The sequence below is a fragment of the Merops nubicus genome, unplaced genomic scaffold, assembly GCF_000691845.1.
Source record: "Merops nubicus isolate BGI_N331 unplaced genomic scaffold, ASM69184v1 scaffold53174, whole genome shotgun sequence".
Classification (NCBI taxonomy): Eukaryota; Metazoa; Chordata; class Aves; order Coraciiformes; family Meropidae; genus Merops; species Merops nubicus.
In genome coordinates, this window is record NW_008605929.1 from 1 (window position 1) to 14,536 (window position 14,536).

General features: G+C 48.8%; 3 protein-coding genes across 3 annotated transcripts; 2 read left to right on the plus strand and 1 right to left on the minus strand.

Moving 5' to 3' along the window:
- Positions 1-206: 206 nt before the first annotated feature.
- Positions 207-3,634, plus strand: LRRC59 (leucine rich repeat containing 59; the record flags this gene model as incomplete). Its single annotated transcript, XM_008939459.1, has 6 exons — positions 207-266; positions 792-950; positions 1,258-1,362; positions 1,987-2,059; positions 2,480-2,653; positions 3,152-3,634. Coding segments are annotated over 6 exons (816 nt in total), but the record flags the coding sequence as incomplete, so codon positions are not given.
- A 2,013-nt stretch (positions 3,635-5,647) lies between these two features.
- Positions 5,648-9,667, minus strand: EME1 (essential meiotic structure-specific endonuclease 1). The gene is made up of 8 exons (XM_008939460.1): positions 8,986-9,667; positions 8,775-8,902; positions 8,490-8,582; positions 7,949-8,070; positions 7,584-7,719; positions 7,222-7,337; positions 6,180-6,369; positions 5,648-5,824 (listed from the first exon to the last, which is right to left on the minus strand). Exons 1-8 carry the CDS (start codon positions 9,665-9,667, stop codon positions 5,648-5,650), a joined length of 1,644 nt encoding a protein of 547 aa, XP_008937708.1.
- A 139-nt stretch (positions 9,668-9,806) lies between these two features.
- MRPL27 (mitochondrial ribosomal protein L27) lies at positions 9,807-13,185 on the plus strand. The gene is made up of 4 exons (XM_008939458.1): positions 9,807-9,828; positions 11,685-11,807; positions 12,456-12,523; positions 12,979-13,185. The coding sequence occupies exons 1-4, from the start codon at positions 9,807-9,809 to the stop codon at positions 13,183-13,185; spliced, it is 420 nt and encodes a 139-aa protein (XP_008937706.1).
- The last annotated feature ends 1,351 nt before the right edge of the window (positions 13,186-14,536 follow it).

The window sequence follows — 14,536 nt, forward strand, 5'->3', positions numbered from 1 at the left end:
CAGAGGGGAGGCTGTCGTGTCGCGCTTGGCCAGCGGGACCCGCCGCTCCGGGAGGAATACCGCCTGTGGACCCAGGATTCAGACAGGACGTGACCCCGGAGGCGGCCGCGGGGGGATGGACAGACTGACGCGGGAGGAGCCGCAGAGCCTGGAGCAAAATTAGCGAGGGTACTTCGGGGTGATTTACAGCTTTGTTTCTCTTTCAGGCCGCGCTTCCAAAAGCTACTATATTGGATTTGTCCTGCAACAATCTAATTTCCTTGCCGGTAAGGTGCTAGAGAGCCGTTGTGGGGATGAGTCTGCTGGGGAACATTTAGACAGGCTAACTAGCTCTTCAGTAAACGTTCACTGGGAGGTTTGGACCTGGACTCTCCATCATCACGGGGTGGGTGAATAACTGCCCTGTCCGTGAGGGGTCAGCGCTGGTGGTGGTTTGGGCTGAGGCAGGAGAGGGTGAAGGGTAGCGCCGTGTGAAGATCACAGTGTCTTCCTGTCAGAGGATCCCCACGTGAGCACAGACCCGTTTCACCAGCAGTTGAGAGTCGGGCTTGGTTCTGTTGTATTGCTGCACATCACCCTGTCAGTCTGTCTGTCGTACCCACCCCACTGTTCTCCACCTCCATCTTCTGAGGCAAAGGAGGAGGGTGATATTCCTCCAGCACAGTCCTGTACTAAGTTAAGGATTTGTGGCTTATGTAGGGTGCAGGCTGTCTCCACTTAGACCTTGCTAAGATCCCTCTGTAGAGGTGCTGACAGGCTTTTCCTGGGTTGTCTTTGTGTTTGGGTTTCAGTCAGACTTCTGCAGTTTGATGCATCTGGTGAAACTGGATTTGAGTAAAAATCGGCTTCAAAAGCTGCCCTTGGACTTTGGCCGCCTGGTCAATCTGCAGCACCTGGACCTCCTGAACAACCGTTTAGTCACCCTGCCAGTCAGCTTTGCACAGCTCAAGGTAAAACTGTTTGCTAGGCAGTTACATAAAGCCTTGGGATGCAGCCCAAGGTCTTGTGATCCTTCTCAAGTTGATTTCGGTGGTAATGCATCCATCCTGCTGACTACCCATTCCAAAATTCAGCCAGCTCTGCACCACAGCTCAGGGGAGATCATCTCACATCTACTGAAAACGTCTCTGCTAGTCTTCTGTACTTGTTTTCATTCATGTGAAAACTAAGTGGTTCTTTGCTTCTGCTTGGGATGTCTTAAATAATCACAAGACTGCTGTGCTCGTACAGCCTCCCCGTTATCATTCCTTTCTGCAGAACCTGAAGTGGCTGGATCTGAAGGACAATCCCCTGGATCCTGTCCTGGCTAAAGTAGCAGGAGACTGTCTGGATGAGAAGCAGTGCAAACAGGCTGCTGTCAAGGTAAGGAATCTGCTTTTATGTTTTTTTTCCCTTACTTGGCTTTGTTGGGGGTGGTTCTTTCACTTTTTTTTGCTTAGCAAGCTGGGTGGCTGCTGCAGCAGTTGAAAGTTTCTTCAGGCAGCAAGGTGGAGGTTCACTCCACTGACTTCACAGCTTCTGTGCCTCTAGAGAGCAAACACTGGGCTGAGTGGGATTCTCTTGCATTAGTGGAGTTAAGAGAGAACTAAGAGCTGGTTGCCAAGAAAGTGGAGACATAATCAGACAAAATAATCCACATCTGGACTTACAGTCCAGAGTACAAATATCTCCAGAGAAGTTGTGGCAAACTGTGGGCTCACATCAGTGGAAATGTTTTGTGTCCTTGCTCTATTAGCTAGCACCAGTTTGCCATGTTGTGGCTGGTTTGTTGTTTTGTTGTTTTTTTTAATGGAAAGATGTGTTTTTTAACTGCCAAGATTTATGCAAGGAGGTGCGAGCTCTTTCTCTTCAGAGCTGTCCCTGTAGGGTTAGGTCATGGTGGGTGGTCAGCCCCAGCCGACTGTCCCCAGCTACACTCCAGGTTTTGAACTGACTGTGCCACAAGCCTCCTGCAGGGCCTTCAGGTTGTTTTTTTGGACATTGAAGGTACTGCAGCACATGAAAGCAATCCAGTCTGAGCAGGACCGACAGCGGCAACGGAAGCTCCAAGCAGAGCGAGGTGAGCACAAAGAGCCCTCACGGGCTGTCCCTCTTACACACCCAAACGTTCCCATTGCCATCTAACAAATTGCTGCCTGGCTGATACTTGTGACTGGAAAAATCTGCACGAGTCAGGGAGAAGCAGGGTTGAAGGGCTGGAGGGAGAAAGATAGTGGGGGATAATTATGTGATTTCTTGCCCAAATAACAGATGTTACCTAGCTTACCTATAAAAATTAGGTAAGAACAGCACAGGATTTATTTTAAGGGAAGCCTAATTCTGAGGGAAACGCAAAGTACATAATACTAAAAAAAAAAACACAAAGAAAAAAAAGAGGATAGTTATTTGATTGGTTTCCTCATTCCAGTTGGGAACAAGTAAGCAGGTAACAAGAAGGCAATGACAGCCCTTTACATAAAAACTCCCTGTTAATCCCCAGAAATGGAGAAGAAGCGTGAAGCAGAGCAGCGAGCGAAGGAGGCTCAGGAGAGGGAGCTGAGGAAGCGTGAGAAGGCGGAAGAGAAGGAGCGCAGAAGACGGGAGTACGATGCTCAGAAAGCTGCCAAACAGGAGATGGAAAAGAAACCTAAAAAAGAAACCGTGCAGACCCGAAGTAAGTGGTGCCCATTTTGGGTGGGATTGCATCAGATTACATCACATTTGGATGCTGCCAGATTGGCTTTTGTGCAGGCCAGGTACTGGGAGGTGGTGGGAGCAGGGGGGAACTTGTAGGACTTCTGTGAAGTTCTGCTGCTGTGCCCTTGCTCTCTGTGTTCCCAAGGAACTGCTGGGCTACAAGATTCAGATGGTTCTTCAGCTGTTCCTACAGAGAACTTCATTTAAGCGTTCTGAACTATGGGTGCAAAACCAGCTCTTGTGCAACGCAGTGGGGCTTTACACCCTCCTCACTACTGCTTGTGCAGCTAAATCTGCAACTTCTCATCCCAAATGAGTAGGTGCTGCACATCTCTTTATTAACTAGAGTTTGGTGACAAAAACTGATGACAAAAGATAACTGCAGCACACCCAAAAACCCCTTACCCGGGCAGGTTGTTTCTGAACGTAGGCAGTTAAGGCTATTTGGCAAGTTCCTCACTTTCTCTGGTTGCAGAGCCTGCCTCCAGCCCTCGGCCCGTGCAGCTGCCCCGGCACAGGCCCTCCTGGTCGCGGTCGGTGCTGCGGCTCCTGCTCGTCGCGCTGCTCTGCGTCCTCTGCGCCCTGGCCGCCTGCAAGCTGACGGAGCTGCGCCGGCAGCCCCTGTGCGTCAGCCTCAACACCCTCTACGAGGACGTGGTAGCTGCCCTGCAAAACCACAAAACCCTGCAAAATCTGCTACAACAGAACTCGCAGCAGTGATTGTCCTGGACGGGCACTTGCTTCGTCAGCATCTCCCTCCACCATCTACGCAGCCAGAATTCCTATGGAATTGTGTTCTGATGAAACTGCTTCTAATCAGTCAGCGTTGGGTTTGCTGGTCTACTCCACACAGAGCAGAGTTATTGTTCAGATCACCTTTGCTGTGCATGTTTCCAGTTGGCCTGTAACTCCCGTTGTTTGCCCACATTAACCTAAACTTGTTAACTCTTCTTACCTCCAAGGGGTGGTTACCTAGACTGTGAGATAACAGAATGTTGCCAGTCTGTGGGAGTAGAAAAAAACAGCCTTTGGCTATCTAGGTAGCTGTAAGCTCTGTCCTGGGGGTGGAAGGTTTTTAATACATATCCATTCCTTGCTCTCATTTCTATTTGTGCTAAAATGGGCGATGTGGCTGTACGGGAATGACACCTTAAGGCCTACTCCAGGACCAATTACAGCACGGAGGGCGGCTGTGCGGCCGTGTGCTGGAGCGAGGACGCTGATGTACAAGTGAAAGGAGCTGAAAATTTTCAATACAACAGTTTTCGCAGCAATTTGTCTGAACTGGATGTTTATGTTGCTAATGTGGTTTTAATTTTAATTAGGTCTTTTAGAAGCAGCCAAAAATGATTTCTGAATACCTACAGGAATAATTTATATCATGTTTTTCTATCTTTGCTTTTAATCTGACGATATTAATTTTAACCAGCTAGTGCCAGCGAAGCAGCTACAGCTCAGGAAGGGCTTCTGGCCTGTCTGCAGGCTGGGTTTGTGTCTGCAGCAGGAGGGGGAGGTCTGAGGCCCCTGGACCGATGGACAGACAGACAGCGTGCCTATTGAGTGCCTGTGGCCGGGTGCTAGCTGCAGTGGTGGCCCGCGGCACTGGGTGGCACTGCGGCAGGGGGAACCCCCCAAGCCTGCAAAACAGAAAAGGGCTTCGCCGCGGGGCTCTTGGGTTTGGTGGTTTGCACCTAGAGAGGAAAACTCGCCTGTGCAAAGGCCTGTGAATTATTCATTATTTCCTCACAGAGAAAGCCAAGTGGGAGTTTGTCATCTCCTGAAGGGCTTTGTAGTACTAAGGTGAAGCATGCACAGCGTTGTAAGCGCAGGTTTGAGGGACCACCTGTGCTCCAGGCTCCCTGAGACATCGAAATTGCTCCCTCTCTTCCCATACCTGGGGCTGTTCCTGTTGGAGCAGTGTGGTGAGGAAATGACCAACAGCATTTCACAAAGAGGTCACTGGCAGAGCAGTAAGCCCTCACCCGTTTGTAACCCAACAGTAAGGTGCTGGTTCCAGAGTACCACGCAGAAAAAAAGCAGCTTTAGGTTTGGTTTTGGTACCCGACTCGTCACATTCCTTGAAAAGTCCTCGCTTACTATCCAGGGAACCCCTGCAGCCAGTGTCACAGTGGGTGTCCCTTTGGCTCCAGAGGGTAACTGCCACATGTGGGATGCAGGCTAACTCACTCTCATCTCGCTAAGTGCTGCTGTCAGGAAGGGCCTTAACTGTCCATGTGTGCTCACAAGTGCTAATGGCTTCATGGACAGACGAGCATCTTCCCCAATCTAATTAAAAGGAAGCTTTTTCTGCCAACTGGTTAGCCTTCATCATTCCAGCACATATAATCAGATTTTGAGATCCTCTATAGATTAAGCCGTCTGGAGACTGAATCAGGGTAGTCTAAATTTATGTCTGAAAATTAGTCTTACCCATTCCCATCTGCCACAGAGTAAAACCAAGAGTGTTTTGTGAGGTAAAGTTGTTCCACCTCACTAGAGCAGGTGCTGGGGGGCAGCAGCATGTTGCTTTACCATGAGGATTTTGCATGCTGGGGAGGGAAGCTAACTACTTGCAGTTTAGGATAGCAGTAGAAAGTATTCCTGTCAACAGATGGCATACCTATTCAAGACAGCATGTTAAGCAATTATTATTATTCAAAATTATTTATTTTGTAGGATGACAAATAAAAGGAACTATCAGTACTATAAACTGTGCTCCATGCATGCTCCCATGAAAGATGTTCATCATCTTTCTTGCATAAACTCCAGTCATTCAGTGATTTTATCCAGCCGCCTTCTGCTAGAATAAAGTCTACATGCGTTTTAACACTTTAAACTAGAATTGATGATTCTAGTTATTATCTAAGCACTTCAGAAGGAAGCTGAATATTTACCAGTAAACCAGGCTGTTAGACAACTGAATACTTCAACTAACCAAGCAACCAACCCGTAAAATCCCCATTCCCTGGGGCTACCCAGTGAAATCCAAGTAGAGGTCAGGATCAGGGGAAGTCATCTGCAGGTAGATCCGCCGGGAGAGTTCTGGTCCGATCCGCCGGGAGGTGGCTGTCACACCCTCACCACGCTGCACGAGCATATTGGCCAGCAGCTGTTCCCGCTCCTGCTCCGAGGAGCATCTGCTGTAGGCCTAAAAGCAACACAAAGGAACAACAGTATCACCCGTTCACATCCATGGCTCAAAAAATACTCAAAGCCCTGTACCCGAGCCCACTCTACCCTCTCCTTGCACGCTCGCTTCTCACCTGGTGTCTCCCCAGATCTCCCTGGGGAGCTCTCAGGCGATGCAGAATGAACACAGCTCCCTCAGCAGACTGCTCGGCAAAGCCAAAGCGATGGGTGCTGAGGAATCTGTTCCTCCACTACCTTATTCAACAGCTTGTACAGAATCGTGTCTCATTTACTACCAATTTGATGATTTCTTCCCCTCCTTCCATTAGCTGGCTGTCTGCACACAGCACTCGGTATTCCCAAGGCGTGCTCACCTGGATCAGGAGCTGAGGAGAAGGGTATGCAGACACGATGGCCTCAGCTACCTCGAGGCTGACCCGGTTGAATTGCTGCATCTGCCTTTTCCAGACTTCAAAGAGGTGCTTTCCAGAACGATCCACCTTCACCCCTCCACACCACTTCTTCTCCAGGTAGAAAGGGAACCCCTTCTTTGCTTGCTCTCGCCTACGGAGAGGAATGGGAAAGCAAATGAGACAATGAGGCTATGGAGAACATCCTGTCCCAGCATCTGTTGTCACACAACCAAAGAGCCATTTCTCACTCTGTGCTGTTAGACACCAGTGGCAAAAGCCAAGGCTAAAAATCTGACCCTATTTTCTTTACACACATTAACAATTTCCTTGTTTAAGACCCAGATTTCCTATTGAAAAAGAAATAATCCTGTACCTGGAATCAATCCTGAAACAATCCAACGCGTGTACAAAGCATTAAACAAGAGTTCACTTTCTGACTGTCAACCAAAACAAAACACTTCTACATGCCATTTTTAACGATGTCTCATCTCTTCTTGTGGCTGAGATGTAAAACACAGCAGCTGCTGTGACAGGAATGCTAGGACTGTGTGAGACTGCACAAGGCAGTTCTCTCAGCTATCACTCTGCCACACACTGCTGTCCCTCCTTAGCAATGGGAGCAGCTAAACGGTTCTCTCTCAGCAACGTCTCTTTTGGATACACACTGAAGAAGAAAAGCTGGTGCTGTAGAAGCCCAACCCTACTCGCATTCCTTTGCCACTCCTAAAATCAGACTGAGAACAAGAGCTTTGCCTGATGACAAGCAAGACTCCAACGTGCAAGCAGGCTCTGGCCTCACCCTTGCCCGGCAAGGACCTCAGTTTCCAGGAGCTAACCCTGCACTGAAGGAGCTGCATTAGCAGCTGCTCTGTGTCACCTGCTCCTTTAAAAACCACTATACTGTGCTACACTGGAGCATTGCTGCACACCAGTTATTCCTTCCCAGTAACCATGGAAGTGCAGCCCCTCCAAAGAGATGACCAAACCTCATCTGCTTACTCACTTGAATGGTGCTTCAGCTACAGCTTTTGTGAACATAGTGACAAATTCTCCGAGCTCCTCCCAGCTCACAAAAAAGCTGACTTGGACTTGACAGTCCAGCTGTAGATCCACCAAGGCCTGTAAACATCATTGGAAACAACAAATGGAACAATTAATCTTGTTATGTCAAACCCCGCTTTCAGAAACTTTTGTTTGTCTCAAACAAAAATAGAGCTCTAACATCTTGATAGCCAGGCCAAGAGGACCCACTTGCTCTGCCCACAGAGTAACAAAGGCTGAATCCCCTCATCCAAGAAAACATGTGATTGGGTCAAATCATCAAGCGAGGGCAGACAACATGGTGGCTGCTTTAAAGGTACTCACTTCTTCCACGTGCGTTCTGGTTATCTCCAGGCCAGAATCCTTCACTTTCCATTTTCTCTGTTTTCCCTGTTCCCCTTCTTGGTTTCCACTTGCTGCTGCCTGTTGCAGACTCTTTTTTGACTGAGCTTTGCGAGACCTAAGAAAAGCAGAGACTGGGATTTCATGCTCTTCCCCAGGCATCCCCCGCCGGTCCCGGCGATGAGAGGCTAGATGGACGTTTGCTTGTGTCTATATAACAAATAATGGAGCAGTTCTTGGTGGGAAAACCTCTTATGCTCCAGTCTTTGCTAGAAGGAATTAATGTACTGGCATTTTTTCAAGGCTAGAGATAACACAGAAAAATTTGGAGGGAAAAAAAGCTTAACCTGAAATATTTTTCTACTCCAACTACTGCCAGTGCCAGAATTCTCCCAGGCATTTTCTCCAACACATGATCAACGTAGCTCCGCAGGGTCTCCTTCTGTCCCTCTGTACTGCCCTTCGCCTCCTGCAAAAATCAACAGAAAAAAGCAGTTAAACCATTCTGAGGTACCAGGAGCAACAATCTATGGCTCTGATTCTGCAGTGGGGGCTGTAGATGAAAAAGTCTCATCGCAGAGCTCCCCAGAGGCAAGCAGGCATAAAACTGTGGCAGAAAGAAATAAAAAGTAGCCCCACTTGATCTGACCATGTCACTGCTTTCAAAAATCTGTGGAAAAACGCGACTAGGAAAGAAAGCTTGTTAGAACTTTGCATTATGCCACCCTAGTGGGTTTGATCCATTAATGGCTTCTAAACCCAGATTTCTGGTTTCCCAAAACCACGGTTCCATCCCACATCAAACCCCTCCTGCCCTGAAGAGGAATGACAAACACCATCCTTAGAGCAAGGCGTGATCGATAGCACAGAAGTCATAAGCACTCTCACTTGTTTGTAGTTGTGAACCATGGACAAAAACTCCTCCAAGCGAACCAGAACCAGGATGTTTGGTTCCTCTGTCCATCCATGTCCTTCCCCCATCTGTCCAGATATGAAAACAAACAGCCAGACCAACAGTCCATTTATAACTGGCTCAAATCAGTGGTCCCACTCAGATCTCTGAGGCAGGGAGAAGATTAGAGGGTGCTTACTTGGGTTGCTAAATACAACTACTAATGAGTGCAAATAATTAAGGAAGAAAAGGGCAAAAACATTGAAATTTTGCTCACAAACCTCAACTGACACAGGCTTTCTCCTCCAGGTGATACTGCAGGGAACAGCCTGATTCTCAACCAGAGAAGAATAATTTGCATCCTGCAAAGCACTAAGGATGTATCCACCACCATCTATCTGTAAGAGAACTGAAAATGATGCACAGGTCAGACCTCCACGGAGAGAAGTCAACAGTCAGTACAAGGTAGATGCAGGCTGTGAGGACAAGTACCTGCATCTAGCACCACAGTTATGTATTTCTGGCACTCCCCTCGTCGCTGAGCTTTCAGCACCTTGGCAAGGGCCCTCTTCCTCTCTTTCTCCTGCTCCTGCTGCCTCTTCTGTGCTTCTCGCTCCTTCCTTTTCTGCCACGCAGCCTGGCAGATCACCCCCCTTTCTTTCTGACTATATTTTGACTTCTTGGGAGGGGGGGACGTTTCTGGACCTGCTTCGCTTACCGGAGACTTACTAGGCCAGTCTGAGGAGTCAGACCAAGAGACTGGCAGTGGGCACAAGGAAGGCCTCTCAGCACCAGGGGTGCCATTTTGGCTGCCACAAGACACCAGGTCTCCCTGCGGCCCTCCGCTGCTAGATGCTAACAGACCATCTCTTGCATCCCCACCACCCGGCTGTAGGCTCTCAAAAGCCGCTTCCTTCTTCATATCCACCCTCCTCTTGATCCTCTCAGACAGAGGGCCGATTTCCATCACCTCCTCCTCCTCCTCCTCCTCTTCGCTCCCACTGCTCACCACCACGACCGGCGCCGCCCCCAACTCGGGAGCGGGACATGAGGACGGACAGGGGTCTAAGTCGCCAGGCGGTGACACAGGAGACGGCGGGGACCACATCAGAGAGGCTAAAGAAGGTAACTCCTCCTCATCGCTCTCCTCAAACCCCGACTCGTCCTCCGCCATTTCGTTTTCCCCTCACGGAGAAGGGCGTGCGGCGCTCGCTTGAGGGAGGAGCCCGCTCTGCGCGGCGATTGGTCCAAACCCGCACGGAACCAATCGCCGCCGGCCCCGCCCTCCCCAGGGAGACGGCGGTAGAAGGAAAATGGCGGCGCTGCGGAGGCTGCGTGAGTGAGGGCGGGTGAAATGTCGGGAGCTCGAGGGGTCAAAGCCTCCGCTTTTCCCTCAGCGCGGTGCTGTGGAGAAACGGGCGGGTTTCAGGCCCTACGCGTTACCGCCTCGAGGGATTATTCATTCGGGAAGGGGCCTCAGATAGGCGCTGAAGGTTTCACCCCCGTCCGGCCTTGAAAAATCTGCAGGGATTTGGGGCCGCGCTTCTCCGTGCTGCTCTTTGACAGGGTGAAAAAAACACCTTTGGAAATACAGCCTTCATGTGTGTGCGCTGGGGAGAGACCCTACAGCGAGGGGTGCTGCTCACCTCGCACAGACAAATAGCCTGGAGGCTTTAAAAATGTCTTTTAAAATCTAAAAGTGTTACAGGCAGAAATATCCTCGTGTTTTCCGTGGTGGAACGTCACACTTGTGAAGTTTTCCCACTGATTTCCAACGTGACTTAAAGTTACAGGCTCTCTGTCTCAGTCTTCTCTAGATAACCATTTTTCCCCCCATATCTAATGCTTTGAGGTTAATTTTGTTGTGAGCGAACTTCTTTCATGCAATACAAAATCTAATTCCATTGGAATAGTTTTAATATAAAAATTAATCAGACTATACCTTCATTAGATTTATGTGAAACTGTCATTTGTCTTTTCCAGCTTCCCTGTGGTTTGTCAAGTCTCAGAGCTTTGCTTTTAATTAATGATTAAACTCTTGAAATTAATGGTTCTTTCAGAGCAGTTAGCCTTTTCTCAACAATATTTCTAGCTCACTGAGTGTCTGTGGTAATTTAATGAAGATTAAATTAATCCAGTGGTTTTACTCAAGTTAAGGAAACAAGAATGTTGTGACAACCGCTGTTCCATACTAATCTGCTGCTTAAGAGGCTAAAGAGGGATTCAGAAAAATTGGATTTCCCTGATAGCTGTGTGAAAGGAGGCACTGGGGAGATTTTTAAGATGGACTAATATATCTCAATCATTTTTATCAGAGATAATAAATCCATAGAGCTTTCTTGAGAAGAAAACCAGGGTGTTTTCTGTCAGTGTCTTTGGTTTACAAAGTTTGTGGCTTCAATGATGTGCATTCCGGAGACAATTGGTGCTGCTAACAACTGATTTTTTTTTTTTTCTTGAGTTGTCCTGATCCCAATTCAAGGATTTGCACAAAATCCTTCTACTAGTATGTCCAGGATAGCGATTCTGGGTATGCTGATATGTAGTCCTGAATGGATGTCTTCTTGTTTGTAAGATTTCAAGCTGTCACTGTGTGGGTAAATGACATTTGGTCGCAGGAGAAACTGAAACAGAGATCACAACCTGTCTTTTCTCAAAGCAATATAAAACCAGTCCACAGCAGCCAGTAATGTCTGGACCTCAGCTTACAAGACCTTGCTGAGACAGAAATTTGTGCGTGTCCCTTAACAGTGTGTCCTTTAACATCATTGCAGAGGATTTTTTCCCTCCCTGGGCAGCAGCAGTACTTGAGATGTGGTCTCTTTGCAGGGGTTTCAAGCCATGGTGGTCAAATTGTCGCTGATTTTTGGAATGCCTCTTGGTGAGGCCTTGGACCAGGCTGCCTAGAGAGGTGGTGGAGTCACCATCCCTGGAGGGGTTCAAAAAGAGTGTTGACGTGGCACTTTGGGGTGTGGTTTAGTGGTCATGGTAGTGTTGAGTCGATGGTTGGACTTGATGATCTCAGAAGTCTTTTCCAACCTCAATGATTTTATGATTCTAAGTGCTTTGGTTTTTTTTTTCTTCATGGCTTTGTTTTGCCTTTTGTTTTAAAGCCTGTCTTAACTGACAACCTTTAAATCTGAAAAAAAGGTAGTATTTTTCAGCTGACGTTGTTCTTGCTCCCAACCCAGTTCTGACAGCTCCGCAAACAAGCCTGGTCGCCATCAGATGTGCTTCTAAGAAAACTGGGGGCAGCACAAAAAACCTGGGTGGCCGCAGTCCTGGGAAGCGCTATGGTTTCAAAAAAGTAGAAGGTGGGTCTGAGCATCTGCCGAGCCTGGTTTGTGTTGCTTTGGGGTTTTCACAGCTTCCAAGAGAAAGAGGAGGGGAGGTTGGGTGAACCCTGGGGATAACGGTGGCTGCGGGTGGACGGCGTGACTCAGGCTCCCTCCTGACGGGCCTGTGAACCACTGACCAAAATTGCCACTAGAAAATGTACTTGGCTTCTAACATTGTGCCTGGCAGGACACCTTGATGGCAGTGTGCTCTCCCAGCAGCAGGCTGCAGAGCTGGGCATTTTCCATGGTTACAAAGGGGAAATTAAGAGGCTTAGCAGGAGCCAAAGTACAGATTCTTGCAGCTGAGTGCTTAGTAATTATTAGCTTTGCTGCTGAAAACCTGTTGATGGAAAAAGTAATAAAACAACTGCCTTCAGCAACCAGAAGAATGCCTCACACCCTAGAAGTAATCTCTTCAAAGCCCAAATTGCTTTTTGCCATTGTACGTCCCTTTCTTTCCTCCTAACAGTGCTTTTTTGTTAGATGCTTTTAGCTTTGAAGAAATTTTTTCTTAGCAAATTCCCACAGAAAGCTGCGTTTTGTAAGTGCTAGAACCGTTTGTGTCCTGCAGGGCCTCGGGGAGCTCCTTTTCTCTGCAGTCTGACTCTTGTCACTCTGTTGCAGGTGAATTTGTGCACGCAGGCAACATTTTGGCCACGCAGCGGTTGATACGCTGGCACCCGGGGGCTCACGTAAGTTGTCTTCTGTCTCTTCCTTGGCCCTTGGAGAACAGCAGCGTCACATACTCGGTGCCTCTGCTCCTTCAAGTTTGTTCTTAATGCTCTTTCCTATGCAATCCTGAAATTTGGTTTTATTACATGGTATATCTTAGTCACAGAGCCTGCTCAGAGTCGTGTCTCTGCCCCTGTGACTCGGGAAAGGTCTGAAAGTTACGGATACCCCAGAATGCTTCTGGAAGCTCCCTGGGTGCTTGTGCTCCAGAGTAGAACGGGTATCTCCTCCCTTGTAACGAGCACCATCACAAACTGGTCGCTGCAAGGAAGTAGTGAAGGTTTCTTTTATTTTAAAATACAAAGCAACAGATGCTGTTGAAGCCAAGCTATCAAACGAGGCAGACCAACAATCAGATCTGCTTTAGTGGTGGAGCTCCAGCCTTGCCTTTCTAATGCTCTTCGTCCTCTCCCAGGTGGGGATGGGCCGTAACAAGACGCTCTACGCCCTGGAGGACGGCATTGTGAGGTACACCAAAGAGGTCTACGTGCCTCCGCCCCGCAGCACCGAGAGCAGGGAAGTGATCTGCCGGCTGCCCCAGGGAGCAATTCTGTATAAATCTTTTATCAGTGTTGTCCCTACCAAGGAAGTAGGAAGCTTTAAACTGGTCACCATGCTCTGAGCCTCCTGCCTCACACAGGGATGGGCGGGAAGGAGCGGCCTGGGACAGGCCTCAGCTGGACTGACATCTGAGGACAGGAATACTCTAGCACTGAAGACACCAGTTTAAGACTTTGTTCTTGCTCCTAAAGAACACGTGGTCAGTGCCCAGGCACTGGGATCGATGCCGGCGTTTGAAAGGGTGTGTAATAAACACTGTGGGGCTGCTGAAGGTCTTGGCTGTTCTAGAATTGTTACTTGTGTTCGTGTAGTACCTGGAGCTGCCTTCCTCTGGAGAACCTGTTCTGTTGTGTCATGGGATGATCAGTACTTGTCCCACTAATAATCCCCTCTATTTTTACTCATTTGTAAACACTTAATTCAAAATACTGCAGAACAGATGTTCTTCCACTTGCACCATCCCAGGAAGCTAGATTTTACCTTCTAACTCAACAGTGACTAACTCAAATGGAATGCTTTCAGGCATTTATTAGCCACGTGAGACAATTTCACACTTCTGAAGCTACCTCGTGCTTAGTGAGTGCCTGGTAAGATGCACGAGTCTGGGGTGGTGTTTGAAGCTCAGTGGCTGGAGGTGTGTCACAAAGCCGTAATCCAGCAGACTTACCCTTCTGTCTTCCCTGAGTCATTCTGTGACATTTTAGTCCTTCTATTGCTCAAAAGGAAGGAGCCCAAAAGCCCCATGGCCAAACTGATGGTGTCTTTATCTACAGGTTTGTAAACAATTTGAAACGTTTGCTCTGCAGTAGAAAACAGGTTACCAAAATTGGTGGTATAAGGACGCTGGTGTTGATGTTACTAGATTGTCTGCTCTGCAGAAGACAACTTGGTAAAGTGCCAGCCACACACGTCCATCTTGGCTTTATGTTCTTCATGGAAATCACCAGCCATTTTGTCCACAGTTCCGTCCTTCCCACCTGGCGTATCCAGTCACAGGGTTCATCCCGGTGGTCAGTATTTGCCTGCAGCAGGGGACAGGACCCCCAGCACCTCCAGCTCTTTATCTGCAGTCCATACAAACCTCCAGCTGGTCACAGGGGACCGTTGCTGCGGCAGGACGCGGTGATGCTCTGGCACGGGTCCATCTTGCTGCCCACAGGTGAGGATTCCTGCCTGGTACCTGACACACCAATAGCGTAAAACATTTCAGAACCCCCGAAAGAGGTGGAGCAGCAGAACATGGCCCCAGCCCGAGGCCTGGCCCTCGGCACGGCAGCGGTGCTTGCCTCACAGAGGCACGACACGGCAGCTGCTGGAGGAGCTGCCGAGCAGCCCTGCACCGTGGCTTTGGCTAGAAGCAAGGAGCGGGTCCCTCGCCCCCGGCAGCGGCACGCTTGCCGCAGGAGAGCACG

Excerpts from the sequence above, each read along its gene's own strand:
- MRPL27 (XM_008939458.1), top strand. The coding sequence starts at position 9,807 with ATGGCGGCGCTGCGGAGGCTGC. Across the intron at positions 9,829-11,684 it reads GGCGGCGCTGCGGAGGCTGC|TTCTGACAGCTCCGCAAACA; the intron begins GTGAGTGAGGGC and ends CTCCCAACCCAG. Across the intron at positions 12,524-12,978 it reads GCTGGCACCCGGGGGCTCAC|GTGGGGATGGGCCGTAACAA; the intron begins GTAAGTTGTCTT and ends GTCCTCTCCCAG.
- EME1 (XM_008939460.1), bottom strand. The coding sequence starts at position 9,667 with ATGGCGGAGGACGAGTCGGGGTTTGAGGAGAGCGATGAGGAGGAGTTA. Across the intron at positions 8,583-8,774 it reads GAAAGCCTGTGTCAGTTGAG|ATGGGGGAAGGACATGGATG; the intron begins GTTTGTGAGCAA and ends ATATCTGGACAG. Across the intron at positions 5,825-6,179 it reads CTCCTCAGCTCCTGATCCAG|GCCTACAGCAGATGCTCCTC; the intron begins GTGAGCACGCCT and ends TGTTGCTTTTAG.